At 36.2% G+C, this 22976-nt stretch overlaps 1 protein-coding gene and 1 long non-coding RNA gene across 7 annotated transcripts in view; one reads left to right on the forward strand and one right to left on the reverse strand.

The window, feature by feature from the left end:
• Window positions 1-1519: 1519 nt before the first annotated feature.
• LOC125934362 (uncharacterized) lies at window positions 1520-11031 on the forward strand. Its single transcript, XR_007461355.1, has 3 exons — window positions 1520-1768; window positions 4138-4255; window positions 10402-11031. It is a non-coding gene; the product is annotated as an uncharacterized LOC125934362 (long non-coding RNA).
• The window catches only part of TMEM232 (transmembrane protein 232), a 211669-nt gene continuing 193570 nt past the window's right edge, over window positions 4878-22976 (reverse strand). For all 6 annotated transcript variants that reach the window (XM_049647699.1, XM_049647700.1, XM_049647703.1 and 3 more), the window contains 2 exons: window positions 8415-8508; window positions 4878-5119 (listed from right to left, as the gene is read on the reverse strand). In XM_049647699.1, the coding sequence (XP_049503656.1) occupies window positions 4928-5119; window positions 8415-8508 (286 nt within the window). In that variant the 3' untranslated portion in view covers window positions 4878-4927. The remainder of the gene's footprint in view (window positions 5120-8414; window positions 8509-22976) is intronic.

Here is a 22976-nt window from a genome sequence, read left to right on the forward strand (position 1 = left end):
ACCAAAATCACAATATAAAATCACATTCGTGTTCCCACTTCAGCAAATGGCGACATGAGGAGGTATGAAGTAGCTTCATGGGACCTATGGTGATTTTAAGTGGGAGTCACTAGCTGACCAAAAGTGAGATCTTCATGTATAAGCAGTTGACAAAATTTGAAAGCAGTCTGAAAGCAATCACCAAGAAGTTAACTCAGGAATTTGGAAGTCAAGGTCAGTGAAACTATAGACCTGTCATCCCAAACCAGGAGCAATTTTGTTCCCCGGGGTCCTTTTGGTAGTCAGGACCGACAGGGGTGCAGGGACTAGGACTGCTATTGTCACCTTGAGGGTAGAGACTAAAGATGCTGCTAAGTAGCTGAAATGCTCAGAAAGCCCAACTTAAAATGCTGAAAGTGCCACTTCTGTAAACCGTGCTATTGAACCCTGGACATAGCGAGATGGGTATGGTGGTATATGGAAAGAAGGAACTGTATTTACTAGTTATAAGCTGTAACTTTCTTTGGATTTATTGATATAAAAAATCCAAAACCAGTGAGAAAGGTCACTTAAAATCAACTAGTAGACAGTTACAGCCATATGTCCCAGACATGACTTTTACTGGTAAGAGCAGAATAAATTACTTGAATAATTGCTAAACGTTACGATAGAGTTTCTAAAATTGTTGCTGTGAGTCGTTTTGTGTACTACCTTTTCATGCCCCTAAACACCCACTCAGTGATGTCAGAGGAAAGATATTTATTTTGGGCATTTTCTTTGGCATGCCCACAAACCTTGGTGAATCTTTTGATTTACCTTTACTAAACTGCACTAGCAGAAATGCTTATTTTCATGTTTCTGCTACTCAGAATTTATTTACTATTCATCTTTTCTCTCTTTTGTCCCCTAATATATGTTTTTAATTTACAATACCCACGTAAACCTGGCTAAAAGTCCTATAAATATTTCATTCTCATAAGGGTAAAGGGTTTATTAGGTAATTTATGTGAGAAAGAACCTGCTTTGGTAGTTGCTAAAAGAAATCTATAGAGAATTCATAATAAATGAAAATAGGAAGACCTGGGTTTATTTTTTCAAAATAAAAGTAAACCTAGAGTAAAAGTAGCATGGAAATATGTTTTAGGTGGAAAGGGATTTAGACCTGAGAGAAGTTAGCACTTCCATGCTGGAGAGGCATTTAAAGATGAGTAAGAGCTGGGGAGGGTAAGTAGACATGGAATATGTTTCTCATTTTTCTTCCTCCCACAAACTTGAGAAGACTGGGAAAATAAGTAACTAGGGCTCAGAAACCATCAGCTGAACACAACAGGAGTTGCTGAGACAATCCACCTGGTGCCCAACACACCCTGGAACTCAGAGAACATTTTGTACACTTTGAGGCAAAATTAATATGAAGAGTAAATTACAAAGAGATCCAGTTAAGTTTGTGTTAGGTTAAGTACTTACTGGAACAATTAAGGGTTAGTTATAAAGATAAATTAGAGTGCCACCCTGTCCCAGAAAATGCTCGTGAGACAGTGTAGCAGCAGCACCTCAGGGATTATGGAAAATCACAACACACATCTGGCACCAGGCTTCACCTTTAACTATCTTGTTCCAGCACCAGCAAATGTGGCCGCCTCCTGGGGTCTGCTGGGACCAGGTGGCTCCAACAGTCTCTACCAAATGTCCTTCCAGCAATGGAACTGCTTCTCCCCGTGTGGCCCAAGAACCTCCCGGACCCCACTCTGCTCCTGGGGATTCACCCTTCCCACCAGAGCACCACCAGGTATCGAGCTGCAGAGTTGCAGCCTTTGTGTTCCCCTTGTTTACAGTCTTAATGGAATTTAACCCTCCCCTTTCTCCCTTTTTAGTTTAGTCCCTGTGGCTGTTTACAATTTTCTACTTTCTCTCCAGCTGCTTTTGGGGAGGGGTGCTTGTTCCGTATCCCCCTTCCTCCCCAGTCTCTGTCCTCTCTCCACCCACATAAGCGGTTCCCTACCTATTGCGGCTTCTCGCTCCCCAACTTCAGCTCTCTGCGCCACGTACCTGCTGAATTCTGTGGTTCAATTTGTGCAGATTGTTGCGTTAATCCTCCAATCAGTTTTGTAGATGTGCAGGATGGTTTAGTGTTGGTCTGGCTGTATTTCATGGATGCGAGACACACAAAAAGCTTCCATGCTATTCTGCCATCTTGGCTCCTCCCCCTGTACCCATTTTATAGATGAGTAAACTGAAGCTCCACTGGGTTCAGTGACATATCCAGTGTTTCATAGCTAGTAGGAGGCATAGCTAGAATGTGAACCCAGATCTATGAACCTCAGCCTTTGCTAAAATTTAAGGATATACAAGGAAAACCAAGAGAGAGATGTGTTCCTAGATTCTATGAATTTTAAAGTATAAGAAAAAAGAATTTTAGAGAATAATTTAAGAATAAAGGTATAAGCATTCTGATTAATCATCTCTTTCTCTATATATTTATATGTGTGTGTGTGTATATTCTTTGCTCCCTTACAAATCTCCAGTACTGTGATAGAAAAAGAATTACTTTTATTTAAAATATTTTTAATGTTTATTCATTTTTGAGCGACAGAGTAGTACTTAGCATGAGTGAGGGAGGGGCAGAGAGAGAGGGAGACACAGAATCTGAAGCAGGCTCCAGGCTCTGAGCTGTCAGCACAGAGCCCGATGTGGGGCTTGAACTCACAAACTGCGAGATCATGACCTGAGCCAAAGTCGTATGCTCAACTGACTGAGCCACCCAGGCACCCCAGAATTACTTTTTTTAAAGGCATAAATCCATAAGGAGAAAAGAAGATAACACATTGGTAATACTAAGAAAAATGTGGAAGTTAGAAAACAGGTGAACAATTGGGAACAGACTAAGCAGGGCAGAAAAATAAGTAAATGACCCTAAGTCTACAGTGAGGAAGCCCTAAGGCAGACCAGTCAGTGCCCGTACAGAAATTGGAAGCAGGAGGCTTCTACGAAAGTGGTTCTGAAACAGCAGGATTTGCTGAAATTCTTGAAAGTAGCAGTGAGATGTCCAGAGTCCCTCCCCACAGCTCATAGCCCAGTGGTTCCCTCTCTTACAAATCATCAGAAAAGTTATGACTTAAAAGGGCAGTCTAGAAAGGCTGCTATCACTGAGAGACTGATGGAAAGAGTAGTTTGGTAGGAAGGATGGTAGAAAATGGAGACCTCCGTGGATAGGAGTGAGTGATAAGGAGCTCTTCAAGGGGGATAGTGAATAGCTGATAGAGGAAGATTTTGAAAGGGGTGAAATTCAGGGAAAGGAGACTGTAGGAGAGATTTCTTTTCACATGTGGAGAAAGCACATATTAATGAAGGTATTTGGAAAGGTGCATTGGGAGGTATATCTGAGAACTGACTTACTCTATGTAAGAGGAGACAAGGATGACACAAAGGGTTTGGGAAGAGCAACATAGATTTGAAACAGCCCTATAGGGAATCATAATAAAAACACCCTTCCCACCTTCCATTTTTCTAGTACGTGTTATTGTTATCTTAAACAAAGATTGACACTGCAAGTTCACATAATATGGGTCACAAACTTGTGGCCCATATGTCAAATTTAACCCCAAATTATATGATTTAAAAAAAAAAATTAGTTGCCACCATCTTAAAATTAAGCAACTTTATTATTTTTTTTAAGTTTTTTTTTTTTAATGTTTATTTTTGAGAGAGAGAGACAGAGTAAGCGGGGAGGGGCAGACAGAGAAGGAGACAAAGATTCTGAAGCAAGTTCTAGGCTCTGAGCTGTCAACACAGAGCCCGAGGCGAGGCTCCAACCCATGAACCGTGAGATCATGACCTGAGCCAAAGTCAGATGCTCAACTGACTGAGCCACCCAGGTACCCCTAGCAACTTTTATTTTAAAAAATAATCCTATTTGAGAACTTCTTCTGGAAAGACTGTATGATCCTGTATTACTGACCATACATTGCAGAGTGTAGCCGAGTGCTAGGAACTTTCTTTATATAGCGTAGGTATTCCATAGCCCCTTTCACTGATTTCTGTTACCTTCTGGAGCTGGTAGGCATTTGAGTTTAATATCCCTGATAAGCTAACTGTCTCTTGAGTATCAGCAAGTCAGCTGTGTGAAATTGAGGTGTGATTATTATCTATATTTTTCAGAAAAGGAATGTAAGCCATCACAGGAATCCCAACCCAATACTCTTACCCATAGATTGAGAGCTTCAGAGGAAGTGAAGTGCCTTTTAAAAAATAACTTCTAACTGGATGAATCCCTCTGGTAAGTGTTACTGTGCCTTCCAGGACCATCCACATCCATCCTCATAAATTCATCTTGCAAAGTAAAACCACTGTCAATCAGGGGTCTCCTTTGGTATGTGCTAAAGACCAAATCATTCTGAGATATCTGGCCCCTCCAGATATTTGTATATCTACTATAGTATTTCAATTTCAAGTTTCTGACATATAGTTTGATGTGGTGTTGATTGACTATGAAATACAAATCCAAGCAAGTGCCTTACTTCTTTTATTTGTATAATAAGTAATATAGGGGTATCAGTTGGTGCTCATTCTGTTTTCAAGAAATAATCCTTAAATGTGACTAATAATTTGTAATTCATTTCCATCTAACTGTCCGATGAAAAATCAATACTCTGAGAATCATTGATTAAATATGCTATATGATCACAAGAAAAAAGTCAATTAGGAAAAGCTCTAGCCATGTTCTTGAAAAAGTTTAACTAGTAAAATCACTTCACTCAACTGTGATTAAGAGCTGCTAATTTAGGACTAAGATAGAACTATTAAAGAGTCTGCACCAGGATAACAACTCCTAAGAAATGGCTTCCAATTAATTAGAAGAAATTTTTCCTAATATCTAGCTATCTTGGTCTCTTTCATGCAATGAGTTTCTGGCATTATGGACTTCAATTTGGGGGGGGGGGGGGGGGGGTCATTTTATTTCTAATGAAATTACTTCAGTCCTAGGAGGAAGCTCGTAGGGTTTGGTTTGCTTGTGTAGTTTCTCTTCTCTTCTCTTCATAATTTCCCTGAAGTGATTTTTTTCCTCTAACTCTTTGTCTTTACGTTCTTGGGCCTCACATATTGCATCTTCTTTCTGTCGGATCTTTAGCTCTTCCTGCCACTGTCACAGAGAGAAAGTGTCATTTACATATGAATTTCCATGAAAAAATAGATCACTTTAGCTTGTTAAGATGCAGATTCTATTATCCAATTATCTTCTCAGTTTTTCTCACAGATATTCTTGAGGAACTTAAACCCTATCATAACTGGAAAAATATATAAGCCATCTATTAGTAAGTATACAATTCTGCTCCCCTCCCCTCCCCCCCAAAAAAGAGAGAAAAAAGAGAAAATAAGGTTTACATTTTTATATTACAAAGGAATTTCAGTTTTTCATCAATATGGATATTTACATGATAGCATGGAATCAGAAAATAAAAAATCAAGCCAAAGCAAAACAAGAAGAAAAGCCAAATTAATGTGAAAGATAAAAATTATAATACTATTACATATGAAGTAGAAAATAAAATTGATGGGCAGACAAATGCTGATTCTGCAGCAAATACAAAGATTTCTAAAGGATTCACTTCAATTGAGCATGTTAATCATGACAATAATAACAGCATCATCTGGAGGCAAAATTCTAGGAATCAGTAGTTAGAAGTAAGGACCTCAAATCAACCAGACATCATCATGAGGACCCTTTTCCCCTTCTACTATCTTTAATGAAGCAAATAGTGAAAGAGGTGGTTATCTCTCCGGGTAAAAAGTTCAGGGCACAAAGACCCTTAGCATGAAATGTTGGAAGTTCCTAGACACTTCCTACCCTTGCTCATTTTGTCACCCTCAGTCTGTCCATACTCACAAACAATCAGACTATGCTTAAGCACCTATCAATTAACTTATAAATTACTCTATACTAGTGCTGTGAATTATAACTATTATTTGAGATATATAGATATTAATAAGCAGGACTAAACCACAGAGTTAAAAAAAAACTCAGCTTTCCAAAGACAATACATTTTTTTAATGTCAATACATTCAGAGTAAATATTAAATGAAAAAGCATAATAAAATACTCATTTTTCTTACCCCAAGTTAAATTTTAAGACATAGGAAATACACATGTTACTTTGATAACTATGATACCCGTCTGTGACATATCATTTTTGTCATATAACAAACTAAATAATAATATTGTTTGACAAAACTACCAAATTTATGTTGTAGCATAAAAGTGGTAGTTGATGTAATAATGACAGTATCCATAAACAAAGGCAACTAATCTACCTTATATGAGAGATTTCAATGTACTTCCTGACCTTGATCTTTACATTGTGAAAAATCAACAGAGGATTAATTCTTAAGAACTCTCAGCAAAATATAACCCTTTGGTTTCCCAAACAGCATGTATAAAAGTGGTAATGGGGTATCATATTGCTAATGTCCAGGAGGCAGCTCTACCTCTCTCTTAGCTCACTCTCTTGTTAGAACTTGGCATGGCTGGAATTCACCACAACATTATGGTCTTTCTTCCTGGTATTCCCAGGAAAAAAGTAAACTTTTCTTCCCCATTCTGTCTCTCTTGACCATGACAAATTCAATTTGGATAAACCATTGTCTTGTCTTTACTTTATCTGATACTGTTATCATCGATTGTGGCAGCAAGAAGGAGGATGCAGATATGGTTGAAGTGGATGGGAAATGGAAGCACTATTTACTGCTTTATTTAACCCACTCAGTCAGGATTTTAATCACCATAGTATAGAATACCAGCAGTGTACATGGCACCTTAATATATGCTGAATAATTAGAGGTATCTGCCTTATTATTTGCTTAATATGGCCACTTAATAGTATTCAACTGACTTAATGGGACAACTAAACTTGTAGGTTTTTGTTTCTTGTCAATACCACAGATTCCACCTTTCCACCCTGTTAAGGTTAGGAATTATAAGCCAAGAAATTAAGCAACTATGAAAACCAGAGAAGAAAAGTGGATTTGAAGTCTGGAAATCTGGTTTTGTGTGTAGACTCAAAAAACGTTAGTCATTTACTATCTTCAAAACCTTAGGCAAATAACTGCATTGTAAACTACCATTCTTCTTTTTTATAAATGTTTTACAGGCTTGTTGTGAAGATCACATTAACTAATATAAAAGCAAATATAAGTATAGAGCACTACTGCTATAGCTATCTGAAAGGAAATGATATATACATGAATATTTTTTGAAATGTGCTACCAGGAGAAACTTCCATAACCTTCTCCAATCAATACTGCAGACTATTGGATTAGGCTAGCCACCTATCAAACAATTTGGGTTCTATTAACTGTCAAACTTATTTTGAGAAAGAATTCCTTTACACTTCCGCAAATACACTATAAACAGATCCGTGGCAGCAATTTCTTAGATAATGCTTACATCCTTGGAAAGAGAAAAAGATGAAGGTTTTTAGGTGCTACTACCTGCCTCCTCTCTACCATTCAAAAAGATGTCCTCTGTCTCTTGAACTAGCCCTAGGCAGATGTGTTTAATTACAAAATGATTCAAGTCTTATCAATCTTTCAAGGCTAAAAAACTGTCACTGAAAATTCAGTCAAAAGTTTTTGTTCTGTTATTAAATCTACACTACATATACGTGTATATACACATTGGCTATTTGCTATCCCTTATCATCTATCCTAGATCATTTAGTTGAAGTGAATAGTGAAATACAGATGCTGCAATTTATAAGCCATTACAAAATTTGTATAATGTTCCGTATATATAATATATTGGTTTCGCAGAAACTTCATTAGTGAATAAAAGGATGATACAATTAATTAAACATATTCTATATGCTATCGAGTCCATACTGTATTCAAAGAAAAAGAGAAAATAAGTATTTTCTCTTCTACTCCAACTCTACTCTTAAAAAGTTACAAAACTATTTCATAAATCATGAACTAAATATAGCTGAGTGGATTAAGGTGTCTTAAGTGAATGGCCTTGAATTGCCACTGTTTAACTCATACCAAGAACAAAGTGATTAAAGTCTAATATTTCAGGGGTAAAGAATGATCACCAAAAATTGAGTCAAAAGATTTTTGTTCCATTACTAAAACCACATTATAAAAGAAATCAGTGTTCAGTGTTCAATACCAGATCCTTGTCACAAGAAATCAGTACTAAATTCAGGAAGCATGATAAGGCTAGTATTTTACAAATGACAGAAAGCCAAATTTTCTGTAACCCAATAAAGGCACTGAAGTATATATACAGCACAGTAAGATATAATTAAGTTTGGCAATGCCTAATCATGGCTTCATTTCTAAGTTTGATGTGTTAATGTTTTAGTCTCAGAACTGCACTTTCTAATTCAAAGTGCATTCAAAGAACAGAGGTTTTGCTACTAGTTTGAGGAAGTCAATCTTACATGATGGTCAATGATTCTTGCCAATTCTTCATCAGCTCTGGTGAAGAAATCCGGATAAGAAAACATGGGAAGTTCTGATAAAGAAGGATGTTCCCTTCAAAAGAGCACAAGAACAATATTAGGTATAGATAGTTCTCCTTCCAGGAATATATGGATTTTCAAGTCATAATTCATTACACAGCATTTTGACTCTACATTGTTAACATCAAGTACTTATTCTTTGTAGACTACTATCTATAGCTTTTAGTTTCTATAAATAATGTTGGGTTACCTAAACTGACATTTTAGAAGGTAGGGAATGATATATAGTATCAGAACTAGAAAATAATAAAAAGGTAATCTTTGGGATGCTTGGGTACTCATTCATACTTTTGGCTTTGGCTAAGGTCACAATTTCATAGTTCATGAGTTCAAACCCCACACAGTGTGGAGCCTGCTTGGGATTCTCTCTTTCCCCCTCTCTCTCTGCCCCTTCCCAGCTCATGCTTGCATTCTCTCTCTCTCTCTCTCTCAATCTCTCTCTCCCCCCCCCCCCAAAATACATTTTTTAAAAAAGTTATCTTCTCCTAGGAGGTATAGTCAGTAGCACAGGAGATGATAGGAAATGAAAGGTTTAAGGAAGCATGAAATAAATTTTGTCCAATGGGGAGATTAAAGTTCCCATAGCCATACATAACCCCATGACCCTGGAAGGTCTGGTGAAAGTCTAAGCCTAAGAATTTGATCTAAGATATACTAAAAAAAGAAAAAAAAAATGCTGTAATTTCAGTACTTCTCCAAGGTCTTTGTAGTACTAAGGGTGAAACTATGGCAAACAGTTTACAAACAGTTCAATAGAAGTGTTGGCAGTGCAAACCTAGGCTCTAAACTAGTGGAGACTTAGTGTTAAATTGTCCACATAATAGTTGCATTATGTTAAAATTATTATGAAGAAATGGTTGTGAATCCAGAAATACGTAAAGCAACAAAATGGTTGTAAAGAATATGGTTTTAGAGGAGAGAAAGTGGGTTTAAGGAAAAGCTCTTAGGCAAGAAGCTAAGGAGAGACATAGCCCATGAAAATTTTCCATATTTAGAAAAGTCTGATTACTTTTTGAGACAGCAATGTCTAGTGTAATTTTTGCAATTTTCTGTCTATCCAGCAAATTTTAGTGAGCTTTGTACATTTGACATCCTATGTTTCCCTCATATCACTAGGTCCTCTTGCTTTATGCCGGCACTAAATGCTTCTGAAATCTTTCCATTTATCTACATTTCCACCATCATTTCCTTGGTCTGAACCATCATCTTTCACCTGGACCAACACTTCCTTTTTCGAATCCCTGCATCCACCACGCCTCACCCTTTTTAGTCTCATCTGTATACAGTAGCCAGCACTTTTTTCAAAATACAAAGGGAATCATGTCAATTCCCTACTTCAAACTGTTTAATAACTCCCACTTAACTTTAGGATTTAGATCACATTTATTGTCAAGAAAGCCTGCAGTAGACTGTGCACTTGGCAAAGTGGCTTTGCATGTTTTTTCCAGACTCATTTCTCTTCTTGGCCTGCATCTGTACGTTTCTAGCACATGGACTTTTTTGTAGTTGCTGCAGTGTATCCTGCCCCCCCTTACTATGGTTTCCATGTGCTGTCACCCTTTCTCCAGTGCCTTTCTCCCCTGCTGCTCTCTGCCACAGGGCTGGCTAATGTACACTTACCCTTCCACTCTCTGTGCAAGCCCACTACCATAGCCCTCAGTCCATCAGGGGCCTTTCCTTCATCATACTTACCTCCATGGTAATTTTACATTCATTTGTGTGCCTGACTGAGTTTTGTTTTCCTGAGTAGAGTATGGGCAACATGAATGTGAGGACTTCATTTGTTTTTTATTGGTCTCCCCGGTGCCCAGCACAGTGCCACCAGACACTCAATGAATGCTAGTATGTTTGGTGAATTCTTGAATGAATAAATTAAAGCTGGGATATGCTTTAATCCCCTTTACAGTCCAAGCCATCAGTAAGCGTCTCCCAGATAGCACTCTTACGTCAGTGGAACAGTACCCAGGACAGCAAGAGGATTGCAATCCGAGGAGACAAGTCACAGAATGAAACTGATAGCAGGAGTTCAAAGGAAAACAACTCAAGTGGTAGGTGAGCAGAGAACATATATGGACTCCTCCCCCAACTTGCAAGACTCAGAAGTATTATGGGGCAGAAGAGCAATGGGCTTCCCACCACATGTCCAATAGGGGCTTGAGCCATTCTATTAAAATATTAAAGGAAAATATGATCTAGAATGCTGAGGAATTTGGGGACATATAGGGGCAGATCCTTGGGTTAACTGTATTTGTTCAGTAAAATTTGGGCATTTCTGATATTCAAAGAATTGTGCTAAATGCTGTGAAAAGATAAATAAGACAGAACTTTTAAATTATTTAAAGGTTGGGGTGCCTGGGTGGCTCAGTCAGTTAAGTATCTGACTTCAACTCAGGTCATGATCTCGTGGTTCATGAGTTCAAGCCCCGCATCGGGCTCTGTGCTGAAAGCTCAGAGCCTGGAGCCTGCTTCAGATTCTGTGTCTCCCTCTCTCTCTGCCCCTCCCCTGCTCACACTCTGTCTCTCTCTCTCTCTCAAAATTAAACACTAAAAAAATTATTTAAAGGTTAAAAGTATTCAAGCAAGTTTCCTCAATTACTTCTTGAATCATAAAAGTTGAAAGAAATGCATCACAATATAAATAATATTAGAAAACCTTTAAAATGGGAAGATTAAATGGATATGCTTGGGCATCTGTGATTTTTAGTTATCTCAGCTGAATAGTTTATACTAAAAAAGAAAAATGAGTAGATAACTATAATAGGAGACAACATGAGACATAAGAAAGATAAACATTCAATTATATAAACTGAAAAATACAGTAAAATGGTTAAGCACAGGGCTCTGCAGTCAGATCTCAAAGCAAATTTTCATTCTGCTACTTAGTACTATTTAATCCTTATGTTCCTCAGTGTCTTCATTTTTAATATAAAAAAATAATGGTACCTACCTTGTTATATCTTTATGAGGATTAAGAAGGATAAGACATAAAGTATGTTTGATGGAGCATATACTAAACAAGTTCCAGCTTTTTTACCCTTATCATCAGCATTATCAAAAGAATTCAGAGGAGGAAGCCATGGCTTTTGGCTGGTACCAAAAAGAGGAAAAAAAGAAAAGAAAAAAAGGTTGCAGGAACAAAACATTTAAGGTACGTCATGAATGAGATGTACAATTTTGACTTTTTGGAGTTAAATGGGAATTGGAGAGAAACCTTTCCATAAATTTCTTGTATGACAATCCTAGGTCCGCCATAACAAATTACCACCAATTGATCGGCTTAAAAAAACAGAAATCCATTCTCTCCCAGTCCTTGAGTCCAAAAGATCTTAATCGTGTTGTTAAGTTGGGTTCCTCTGGAGGCTCTGGGGAAAACATATTGCATGCCACTCTTAGCCTCCAATGGCTGTGAGAAATCCTTAGCATTCCTTGGTTTATAGACACAACACTCCCATTTTTCTCCATCTTCATGTGACCTTCTCTGTGTTTCTGAGTGTCTTCTATTTTCCATCTCTCATTCATAAGAACACAAGGACATTGTCACCGGATGTAAGGCCCACATGACCAAGACAGCCTTAACTTTCCCCTCAGCTTGACTAAACCTTAGACAAGGCTTCTTCCTGACCCTGGGCCCCTGACCATCCCTTTAAAATACAATCAATCAAGAAAGATAGTGCCCCTGTCCTCCAGTATCTGTGGTAGGGTAGGAGCTTAACCTAGAAATTGACAATTAGCAAGCACAGATGACCCCATCACATTGCCCCCCCACCTCCCCGTCCCCGCTCCTCTAACATCCTCCAGTACTTTTCCACTACCTCACTTCAGCACTAAAAATCCTCCTGTCTTTTGTTTCAAGGGAGTCTAATTCAATCTCTCTTCTATATTGCAAGACTTGAATAAAGTCTTCTTTGTTTAATTTCCAGTGCATTTTTTGACACATCCTAATTCAAGATGACCTCATCTTTATCTTTAGTAAGGGATCTTTATCTTATTTACCCAAATAAAGTCACATTGACAAGTATGGAGTCTTAAAACTTGGATATATCTTTTGGAGGACACAATTCAACCCACTACAAGTAACAAAGCAGAAGCACAGACAGGGATGAAGGAAACAAAGGACTCATATGAGAAGTACTTGGACTCAGAAGGATGGAACCTAGAATACACTTAAGGGAAGAGTAGGTGACTCATTTATTCACTCATTCATTCATATGTTCCACATTTATTGTGAGAGGCAAGTTATTGTAAGGACTGGAAGAAAAAACATTTTTTTTTAAACTTGTATACCATGCTGTAGAAATTCGAAGTTCAGATGGGTTGCAGACATGTAAACAGAAATCTACAGTACACTGAAAAAAAAAAAAACTTCTATAAAATAATAAAATAGGGTTTTGTGGAGTACAGAGGTAGGAGGTAAGAGAAAGTTTCCTGAATTAATTATGCATGGGTGTCCCACTAGGATGTTTATGGATTGAGTAAAAGACACATTTAGGACATGTTCAGTTTTTTTAATATGTCAAAGATGGGAAATGTTCAGAGATATTTGCCAAAATAGACCAAAACAAAAAATAAGGGATAACACAGTTTTTTAAACAGAATTGTGGTTTTTCAGGTTCCCAAGATTTTCTGAGGATATACAAGTACGGAGTGAACATCCCATCATACAGGAGGTATTCCCCAGAAACATGTGGCATGCCCATGTCTCAGGCCTCTTTAATCCTGCATTTCACACTCTGACCTATGATTCAGTGTTGAAGCATCAACTTAGCAGGTAAAAGGTTGCTTTTATCTCAAGCAGACTAAAATAACCTTTGGAATTGCCCAATGAGGGAAAGAAACTGTATTTTTAAACAACCCACAGAACTACCTCCTTGTTTAGCAATTCAGTGACTTACCCCTTTATCACACACTGATTGATTGATTGGTTGATTGGAGAGAAACTGGGCACCCAGACTCATTGGCTGGCATTTTTTCTAGTATACTTTATTTTCCTTTTTGATGTTCATCATAGATTTATGATCCTCAAAAACATTGTGGATGTATCACTTTTCACTGATTCCAAACTTGTTCCAATCAATTGTATACTTCTTTTTCCCTTTTGGGAAGCTTAAATTTTCATTATTTGGCTACTAGAATACTCTCCTTAACCAACTTATTTCCTCAAAGACTTCCTCAGTTCTACTGCAGTTTCTTCTTTTTATTTCAGCTTTATTGAGATATAATTGATATATAACACTGTGTCAATTTAAGGTGTACAACATGATGATTTAATACAGGTATATATTACAAAATGACTACCACAAAATTAGTTAGCACCTCTGTCATTTCACACAACTAGCACTTTTGTATGTGATGAGAACATTTAAGATCTACTCTCTTAGCACTATTCAAGTATATAACACAGTATTGCTAACTACGTTAACAACGTTACCATGCTATATATTAGATCTTCAGAACTTAGTCCTCTTACAACTACAAGTTTGTACCCTTTGATAAAGGTCTCCCCATTTCCCCCTTCCTCCAACCCCTGGCAAATACCAGTCTACTCTGTTTCTATGAGTTCTGCTTTTTTAGAGTCCATATGTGAGATGATACAGTATTTGCTTTTCTCTGTTGGGCTTATTTCATATTTCACTTACATAATGCCCTCAAGGTCAATCCATGCTGTCACAAATGGCAGAATTTTCTTCTCCTTTTATGGCTAGATAATATTCCATCATGCATATATACCACAATTCTTTATCTATTTATCTGTCAGTGCATACTTAGGTTGTTTCCATGTCTTGGCTGTTGTAAACAATGCTGCAATGAATGTGGGGGCACAGATATCTTTTTGAGATAGTGATTTTGTTTCCTTTGGATATATACCCAGAAGTGGAATTGCTGGATCACACTGCAGTTCTATTTTAAATTTTTGAGGACCTCCATACTATTTTCCGTAACAGCTGTACCCATTGTACATTCCCGTCAAGAGTGTGCAAGGGTTCCCTTTTCTCCACATTCTTGTCAACACTTGTTATCTTTTATCTTTTTGATAACATCCTAACAAGTATGAGGTAATATCCCATTGTGGTTTTGATTTGATTAGTGATAATAAGCACCTTTTTTTTTTTGTACCTGTTGGCCATTTGTCTTCTTTGGAAAAATGTCTATTCAGGTCTTTTGCCCATTTTATTATTGGATTATTTGGGGCGTTTTGCTACTGAGTTGTAGAAGTTCCTTATTTATTTTATATATTAAATTCTTTTCTACATAGATGTTCTGGAGATATTTCCTCCCGTTCTATAGGTTACCAACCATTTCATGGTTTGATTTGTTTTTTCTTTTTCTGTGCAGAAGCTTTTTAATTTGATATAGGTTCCACTTGCTTATTTTCACTTTTGTTCCCTTTGCTTCTCAGGTCAGATCCAAAAAATTGTTGCCAAGACCAATGTCGAGGTTATTTTTTCTTATGTTCTCTTCTAGGAGTTTAACAGTTCCAGTTCTTATATTTAAGTCTTTAATCCATTTCAAATTAATTCTGTGAGTGGTATAGGAGAGGGATATGAATAGATTCTTTTGTATATGAATACCCAAGTTTCCCACCACTCATTACTGAAGAAACTGTTTTCCATTGAATTTTCTTGGCTGCCTTATCAAATAATAGTTCACAGTATATGCATGGGTTTGTTTCCGGGCTTTTCATTCTGTTCCATTGGTCTATGTTTCTGATTTTATGCCAGCACCATACCTCTTTTGATAACTATAACTTTGTACTATAGTTTGAAATTGAGAAGTGTAATGCCTCTAACTTTTCTCTCAGGATTGCTTTGCCTAATGGAAGTCCTTTGTAATTTCATACAAATTTTAGGATTTGTTTTTCTTCTAAAACAAATTTTCACTTCTGTGAAAAACTCCATTGACATTTTGATAGGGATTACACTGAATCTATATATTGCTTTGGATAGTATGCACATTTTAACAGTGTTAAAATCTTCCAATATATAAGCGTGGAGTATCTTCATATTGACTTGTATCTTCTTCAGTTTTTTTTCATCAATGCCTTAAAGTTGTCAGTGTACAGAACTTTCACCTCTTTGATTAAATTTATTCCTAAGTATTTTATTGTTTTTGATGCTTTGTAAAAGAGTTTATTTTTAGATAGTTCATTGTCAGTATACAGAAAAGCAACTGATTTAGTATATTGATTTTGTATCCTGCAACTTTACTGAATTCATTTATTAGTCTAATAGTTTTTCATGGATCCTTTTTGTTTTCCTGCATATAAAATTATGTCATCTGCAAAACAGAGACCGTTTAAGTACTTCCTTTCTGACTTGGGATGTCTTTGATTTCTTTTTCTTGCTTCACAGCTCTGTCTAGGACTTCTAGTAGTATGCTTTCACCATTGAGTACAATGTTAGCTGTGTGCTTGTTATTTATAGGCTTTATTATGTTGTGAGGTATGTTCCTCCTATACCCAATTGATTGAGGATTTTTATCATGAAGTAAAAATGGGAAACTTGTCAAATGCTTTTCTGCATCTATTGAGATGATCATATGATTTTTATCTTTTATTCTATTAATGTGTTATATCACACTTATTGATTTACACATGTTGAAACATTCCTGCATCCAGGGATAAATCTTGCTTGATCATGATGTATGGTCCTTTTAATGTGCTGTTGAATTTGGTTTGCTGGTCTGTTGTTGAGAATTTTTGCATCTATATTCATTAGGATAAATGACCTGTACTTTTCTTTTCTTGTAGTATCCTTATCAGACTTTGTTATCACGGTACTGCTGGCATCATAAAGTGAGTTTGAGAGTGTTCTCTCATCCTTAGTTTTTTTAGAAGAGTTTTAAAAGGACTAATGTTAATTCTTCTTTAAATGTTTGGTAGAATTAGCCAAACCAGTGAAATCATTTGGTCTGGGATTTTCTTTGTTGAGAGGTTTGTTTTTTGTTTTTTTTGTTTTTTTTTTTTTTTTGACTGCTGATTTAATCAACTTGTTATTGTCTGTTCAGATTTTCTATCTCTTCATGATTAATTCTTGGTAGGTTTTATGGTTCTAGGAATTTATCCATTTTTTCTAGTTTATCCAATTTGCTGGAATATCATTGTTCGTAGTAGTCTTTTATAATCCTTTATATTTTTGTGGTATCAGTTGCAATGCCATAACTTTTTATTATTTATTTGAGTCTTCTCTCTCTCTGGGGGGGTGGGTCTAGATGAAGGCTTGTAAATTTTGATTATTTTTTCAGAAAAACAGCTCTTAGTTTCATTAATCTTTTCTAGCATTTTTTGGTCTCTATTATTTCCTTTATTTCTTTGATCTGTTAGGTCTTTACTTCTGCTACCTTAAGCTTATTTTGTTCATCATTTAGTTCCTTGAGGTATTAAGTTAGGTTGTTTGAGATCTTTCTTTTTCTCTTAAGGTAAGTATTTATCACTATAAACTTCCCTCCGAACTGCTTTTGCTGCATCCCATAAGTTTTGCTATGTTGTATTTCCATTTTCATTTGTTTCAAGATATTTTTTTGATTTCACATTTGATTTCTTCTGTGATCCATTGGTTGTTCAGGAGAATGTTATTTAATTTTCACATATTTGTGAATTTCCAGTTGTTCTCCTGTTATTGATTTTTATAGTTTTATAACACTGTAGTTGGAAAAACTACTTGGTATGATTCCAGTCCTCTTAAGTTTGCTAAATACATGTTTTGTGGCCTAACATGATCTCTCCTGGACAATGTTCCATGTGCACTTGAGAAGAATATGATGCTGTTAGGTGGAATGTTATGTAAATGTCTGTTAGGTCCATTTGGTCTAAAGTATAATTTAAGTCCAATGTTTTCTTTTTATTTTTCTGTCCGAACATTCCATACATTGTTGAAAAGGGAAAATTAAAGTCTCCTATTATTGTATTGTTGTCTATTTCTCCCTTCAGATATATTAGTATTTGCTTAATATATTTTGTTGCCTCAAAGTTGGGTACATACATATTTACAATTGTTATATCCTCTTGATGAATTGACCCCTTTTTCATTATGTTATGACCTTCTTTCTCCTGTTACAGTTTTTGACTTAAAGTCTATTTTGTCCAATATAAGATAGCTACCTTTTTAAAATTTTGTTTGCATGGAATATCTTTTACATCTCTTTATTTTGAGTCTGTGCCTGTCTTTAGAATTGAAGTGAGCCTAATGTAGGAAGTATCTTGTTTTGTTTGGTTTTTTAATCCATTCATTCACTCTATAGCTTTCGTTCGAAAATTTAGTATATTTATATTTAAAGTAATTATTGATGGGTTAGGATGAATTAATGCCATATTATTGTTGTTTTGGTCTGTTTTATAGTTCCTTTGTTTCTTCCACTTTTGCTGTCTTCCTTTGTGAACTGATGTTTTTTCCATATTGATATGCTTTGATTCACTTCTCTTTACCTTTTGTGTATCTACTATAAGTTTTTGCTTTGTGGTTACCATGAGGCTTGTATAAAACATCCTATTGATATAATAGTCCATTTTAAGCTAATAACAACTTTGATTACATACAAAATTAGATCTTAAGTAGAACTGTCCATTAATACTTCAGTAACATCTTTCCCAATTCCATTTCAATTCAGTGGCCTTAGGAACCATGGAACATTCAGGAAACTAAAAGTTTCAAGTCCTTAGAGATATATTTAACCATAACTTTCACACTCAGAACCCTATCTATTCAAATTTAATCTTTCATACATCTTTTTAAAAGGGGGTTAAAAATTAATTACTTTCTGGGCACATAAATGGAAGATTTTTATCTCAAATTAATAATGTTGATTTTCTATTTAGGAAGGGTAATTGGTTCAAGTAATATATCATATCTAAACATTTTTATTTTCCTTCACCATAATTAGATTGTCCAAATCACAGGACCTCAAGATTACAGCTTCCTATAAGGGACAAGATTTAAAGCACAGATATTTACAAGAAAGCTATCCAAAGTAGGCTAGTAAAAGTAGGCTATTAAAGAAAAAAGTTGTTCTCAACTTAACTAGTATTATTACCATTACTTTATCCCTTATGTAAAAATATCTGAAACCTATTTAATTGCTCTGTTTTGTAGTTCCTGCATTTAAAAACATTCTATAAATACAGTCTGCTCAGTGAGAGTTAAAAAATTGTTGTGGTCTCCCCTCTCTGACATCTTCAGGCTGGACAATGATCCCATTTCTGCCTGGCATGAGAATCACCAGTGAAGGGAAACTCCAGGGTCCTTGGCCTTGTTCCATTCCCAAAGATCCCATCCAATGTGCTCTGTCTTAGACATCGGCTACTATAGTTTCAGTCGTAATTTTCCTTGCCAGTCAGACTATTGATCTGGTGGTTTCCATATAAAGCACCTGCCGGAAAGTTTCAGGTGTCACTTTCACATTGACTACAGCTTACCGAGAAACTATGGAACTCAAAGTCAAGGCTTTTTGAATTTTAATATCTTTTCAATCTAAGTCAAAATTTCCAATGGACCTGTCACACAAAAATAATTCTTCTTGCATTTCCAGAAACAAAATTTTGCAGTCGTGAGCCAGGGATGGTCCTCTGCTATCCTAGAATTGCAGATTTATCCTCTACTTTTTAGTGTTTCTACAATCCTATGAATCAATTTAGCCATTAAAGTCTGGGCCATTTTATCATTCTCATTTTAGACACTAATTTGTGTGGTTATCACAACTGGATTATGATTTGATTGGCTGAAAGACACAGTAAAATGATGTTAATTTTAAAAAGGATGTTAATATTTTTAAGGGCAGCTTACAGAAACTTATGTAGATACTTTCACAAAGCAGGAAGAATGTAATCTCCCCCCAGGCAGAGGTATGGCTCTAGGAACACCTCTGAAACCAATCTCAAGAATGAGTAGGAGTTACTATAGTGTTAGTGAAAATAAAGGTACGTATAAATTAACTGTGTACGTGTATCAGAGTTCCTTGAGGGGTACAGATTGCATGGAAAACAAGTGATAACTTCAGGTTTGAACTTATTGAGTTTAAATATCTTTGTACATCATTTGGAACTGGTTGCTTTCTAGGTGTGCTATATCACTGTCATTCTGGGAATACCCCTGGCGAGGAGAGATACTAGATCTTAATTGTTTGGCCACAGAAGTGTCATGTCATTTCAGCTCATAGTACTTAGCAAAAAATATATTCTAATCCAGGGTTTCTAAACCTGACCTATTGACATTTAGATTAGACATTGCTATATTGTGGGGGGTTATCCTGTGCATTGTAGGACATTTAGCAACATATCAAGTTTCCAAATGAATAACACCCCTGACTTGTGACAACCAAAAATGTCCATGAATGTTGCCAGAGTCTTCTGGGAGCCAAAATTACCCCTGACTGAGAACCACTATTCTAATCTAACTGCAAGGAAGTCTTCTGGAAAAACAAAAAACACATGAAATGTTTTATGATTGCTAATGGTTTCTGTCACAGGAAGTTTTAAGTTCACTTTTTCCTTAGTTTTTCAATTTTCACAATGAAGTGTGTGGTAGGCAGATTTCCAAAATCATCCTAATAATCCCCACCTGCTAGTACTCATGCCCTGTGTAATTCTCCTACAGTATGTATGGGCTTACCCAATGACTTGTTTCTAACCAATACAATTTAATAAAATGTAATGGGATATCACTTCAATAATTAGGTGTGACTTCTGTCTTGTTAGCTAACTCTTTTTTTGCCTTCTTGGCATGTATGCATTGGTAATTCAAGTTCCCATATTAGAGAGGCCTACCAAGGCAAGTAACAAAAATGGCCTATGGATATCAGTCAATAAGATGTTTAGATTCTCAGTCTAACAACACACAAGGAATTAAATCCTTCTAATAATTTATGAGTCATCTTCCAAGTGGAGTCTTCCCAGGTTTGCCTTCAGATGAGGCCTGAGTCTTGGCCAACACCTTGATTGCAGCATGTAAAAGACCTTCAAACAGCGAACCTAGATAAATTATGTCTGGATTCCTGACTCAATGCAACTGTGAGATGGTAAATGTGTGTTGTTTTTAGTTGCTACACTTTTTGGTCATTTATTACATATAATGGATAATACAAAGTGCCTTACAATAGGTCTTTTAAAATTTATTTTTTGAGCACTATTTGGGCCCCTTAAATGTATAAATTTGTCTTTAGTTCTTCAAATTAAAAAAACAACAAAAAGCCTTTCATTGATAAATAACTTCCCTTAGTCGTCTTTGTTCTTTTTTCCCCCCTGGAATTCCCTTTATTCTAATGTTAGACCTCTGGAACTGTGCCTATCATTTCTTATCTTCTTGCTCCCATTTCCCTCTTCTTTGTGTCTTTATTTTACTTTCTGAGAGATCTCTTCATTTTTATCACCCAAACATTCTGTTGAATTTTTAGCTTCCACTATTATGTTTTTAATTTCTAAGAATTCTTTCTTGTACTGTTCTTTTTTATAGCATCCCCTTTTCATGGATGAGAAAATTTTCATTTATTTCTCAGAAGATAATTATAGTTTCTTTTTGAACTTCACTTCTGTCCTACACAGTTTCAGTTTTCTGAATGACTTTACATTTTATTTGGGTCCCTGTCTCTTATGTTAGAGTCTTTTTACAAATATTTGGTGAATCTATTATCTCTATTCACATTTTAACAGTTTTATTGAGGTATAATTAGCAGACAATAAGTTGTGCATGCTTAAAATATATAATTTCATACATTTTGATAATACATATATGCCCTTGGCAACATCATCATATTCAAGAAAATGAACATAACCATCATTCCCCAGGTTTTCCTCATGCCCCTGTTCTCAATTATTTGTGTTTAAAAGCAAAATAGTAAAAAGGCAATGGGAAGCTCTGGGTGGGTTGTTGGGGCTTGTTGAATAATGGCTCTCATCATGGTGTGATTACATTAGTTACATATTACTGCATAACAAATTACTCCTCAGTTAGCAATTTTCATACATCTTTAAAGCAGGAGGTTAATCATCTCACAGTTTTTCCGGGTAAGGAATTTGGACATGGCCTTTGGCTCAGGGTCTCTCTCAGGGCTGAAACCAAGGTGTTGGCAGAGGTTGCAGGCATCAAGCTCCTTGGGGGACAATTCAGTTTCAAGCTTATTCATATGACTATTGGCACGTCCTTACTGGCTATTGGTCAGAGACATCAGTTTCTTGCCACTCAAACCCCTCCTCAAGGCAACATGGTGGTTAATTTCCCTCACAGTCAGTGAGTGACTGAGTGAGAGTCTCCAGGACAGAAGCCTCTGGTTTTTTTGTGAGTTTTTTTTTTTGGTTTTTTTTTGGTATCCCAACCTTAGAAGTGGCATCTTCTCCCTTTTGCCATATTCTCATCACTATAACAGAAGTGATTACACCAGGGCATGGATATCAAGAAACAGGAATCAATGGAGGCCATTTTAGGGGCTGCTTAGCACAGGAGTGAAGCCATTTTCTTGAAGAATCCAGAAATATCAGGATTTATAGGCTTTTTCTTATATGCCAGACAGAGACATCAGACAATCTATGGAATATATCATTCTGGTCCTCAAGAAGAGGAAGGAAGGGGGGAAAGTGGAAGTGATAGAGATGGAAACTAGGGGCTTTGAATCTGTTCTCTATGAAGATTTTGCCTTCATTCAGCACAACACCCTTATAGTCTTTGAAAGCTTTTCAGTAGTAAAATAGTATGATCAGAATTGTGTTTCAAAATGATTACTCTGACAGTTGTGTAGATTGAACAAGAAATACTTAAAGAAGTGGGACCACTTCAGGAGTTATTGAAACAGAATGGTGGCAGAGTATGAAAGATTGGCAGAGTTGTCTTACCAGAGGAGCAATTAATTGCCATAGCAACAACAGATTTGGGGTGGGTGAAGGGGGAAATATGAGAGATGTTTTTTCCTCTTTCCTGACTCTGAAGGACTCAACTGTTGCCGGATAGAAAATATAATAGTATAAGATTTTAGGCTTGAAGCTAAACAACTTAGAATGCCTAAATATTAATATTCTGCCACTGTTTTATTCTAGAATTTCTTGACATGCTGGCATGTTTCCATAATTATGAGATATATTACAAATAATTTGTTATTGATAATAGCTAGGGAAAAAATTCTTGAAATTATTCATACTTTAAAAATATACTATGCTATGTTTGCAGTATCCCTCTAATAACACTCTTATTCCATTATAATATGTTCTTGATTGGGAACTGATCGAAAAAATAGATAACCCAGAATCTATATTTACTATGTGCAATATTTAGTAATAGAGGAATTGGATTTCAAAATGGAAACTAGGACCCACCAGCACTCTTCTGAAAGAAAGAGGGGGAAATGCTCACATGAAAGCAGGAAGTCCTTGCTCTATGAGTATTTGCTTACAAGGTCTTAACCAACCAATAATGCAGGTAACTATTTTTGCAGCACCTAAGTGGTTACTTTCCCCCTCCCCATATCTGCTCCCCTATATATACAGTTACCTTCTCCAGGCCATAA

The sequence above is a fragment of the Panthera uncia genome, assembly GCF_023721935.1.
Source record: "Panthera uncia isolate 11264 chromosome A1 unlocalized genomic scaffold, Puncia_PCG_1.0 HiC_scaffold_17, whole genome shotgun sequence".
Classification (NCBI taxonomy): Eukaryota; Metazoa; Chordata; class Mammalia; order Carnivora; family Felidae; genus Panthera; species Panthera uncia.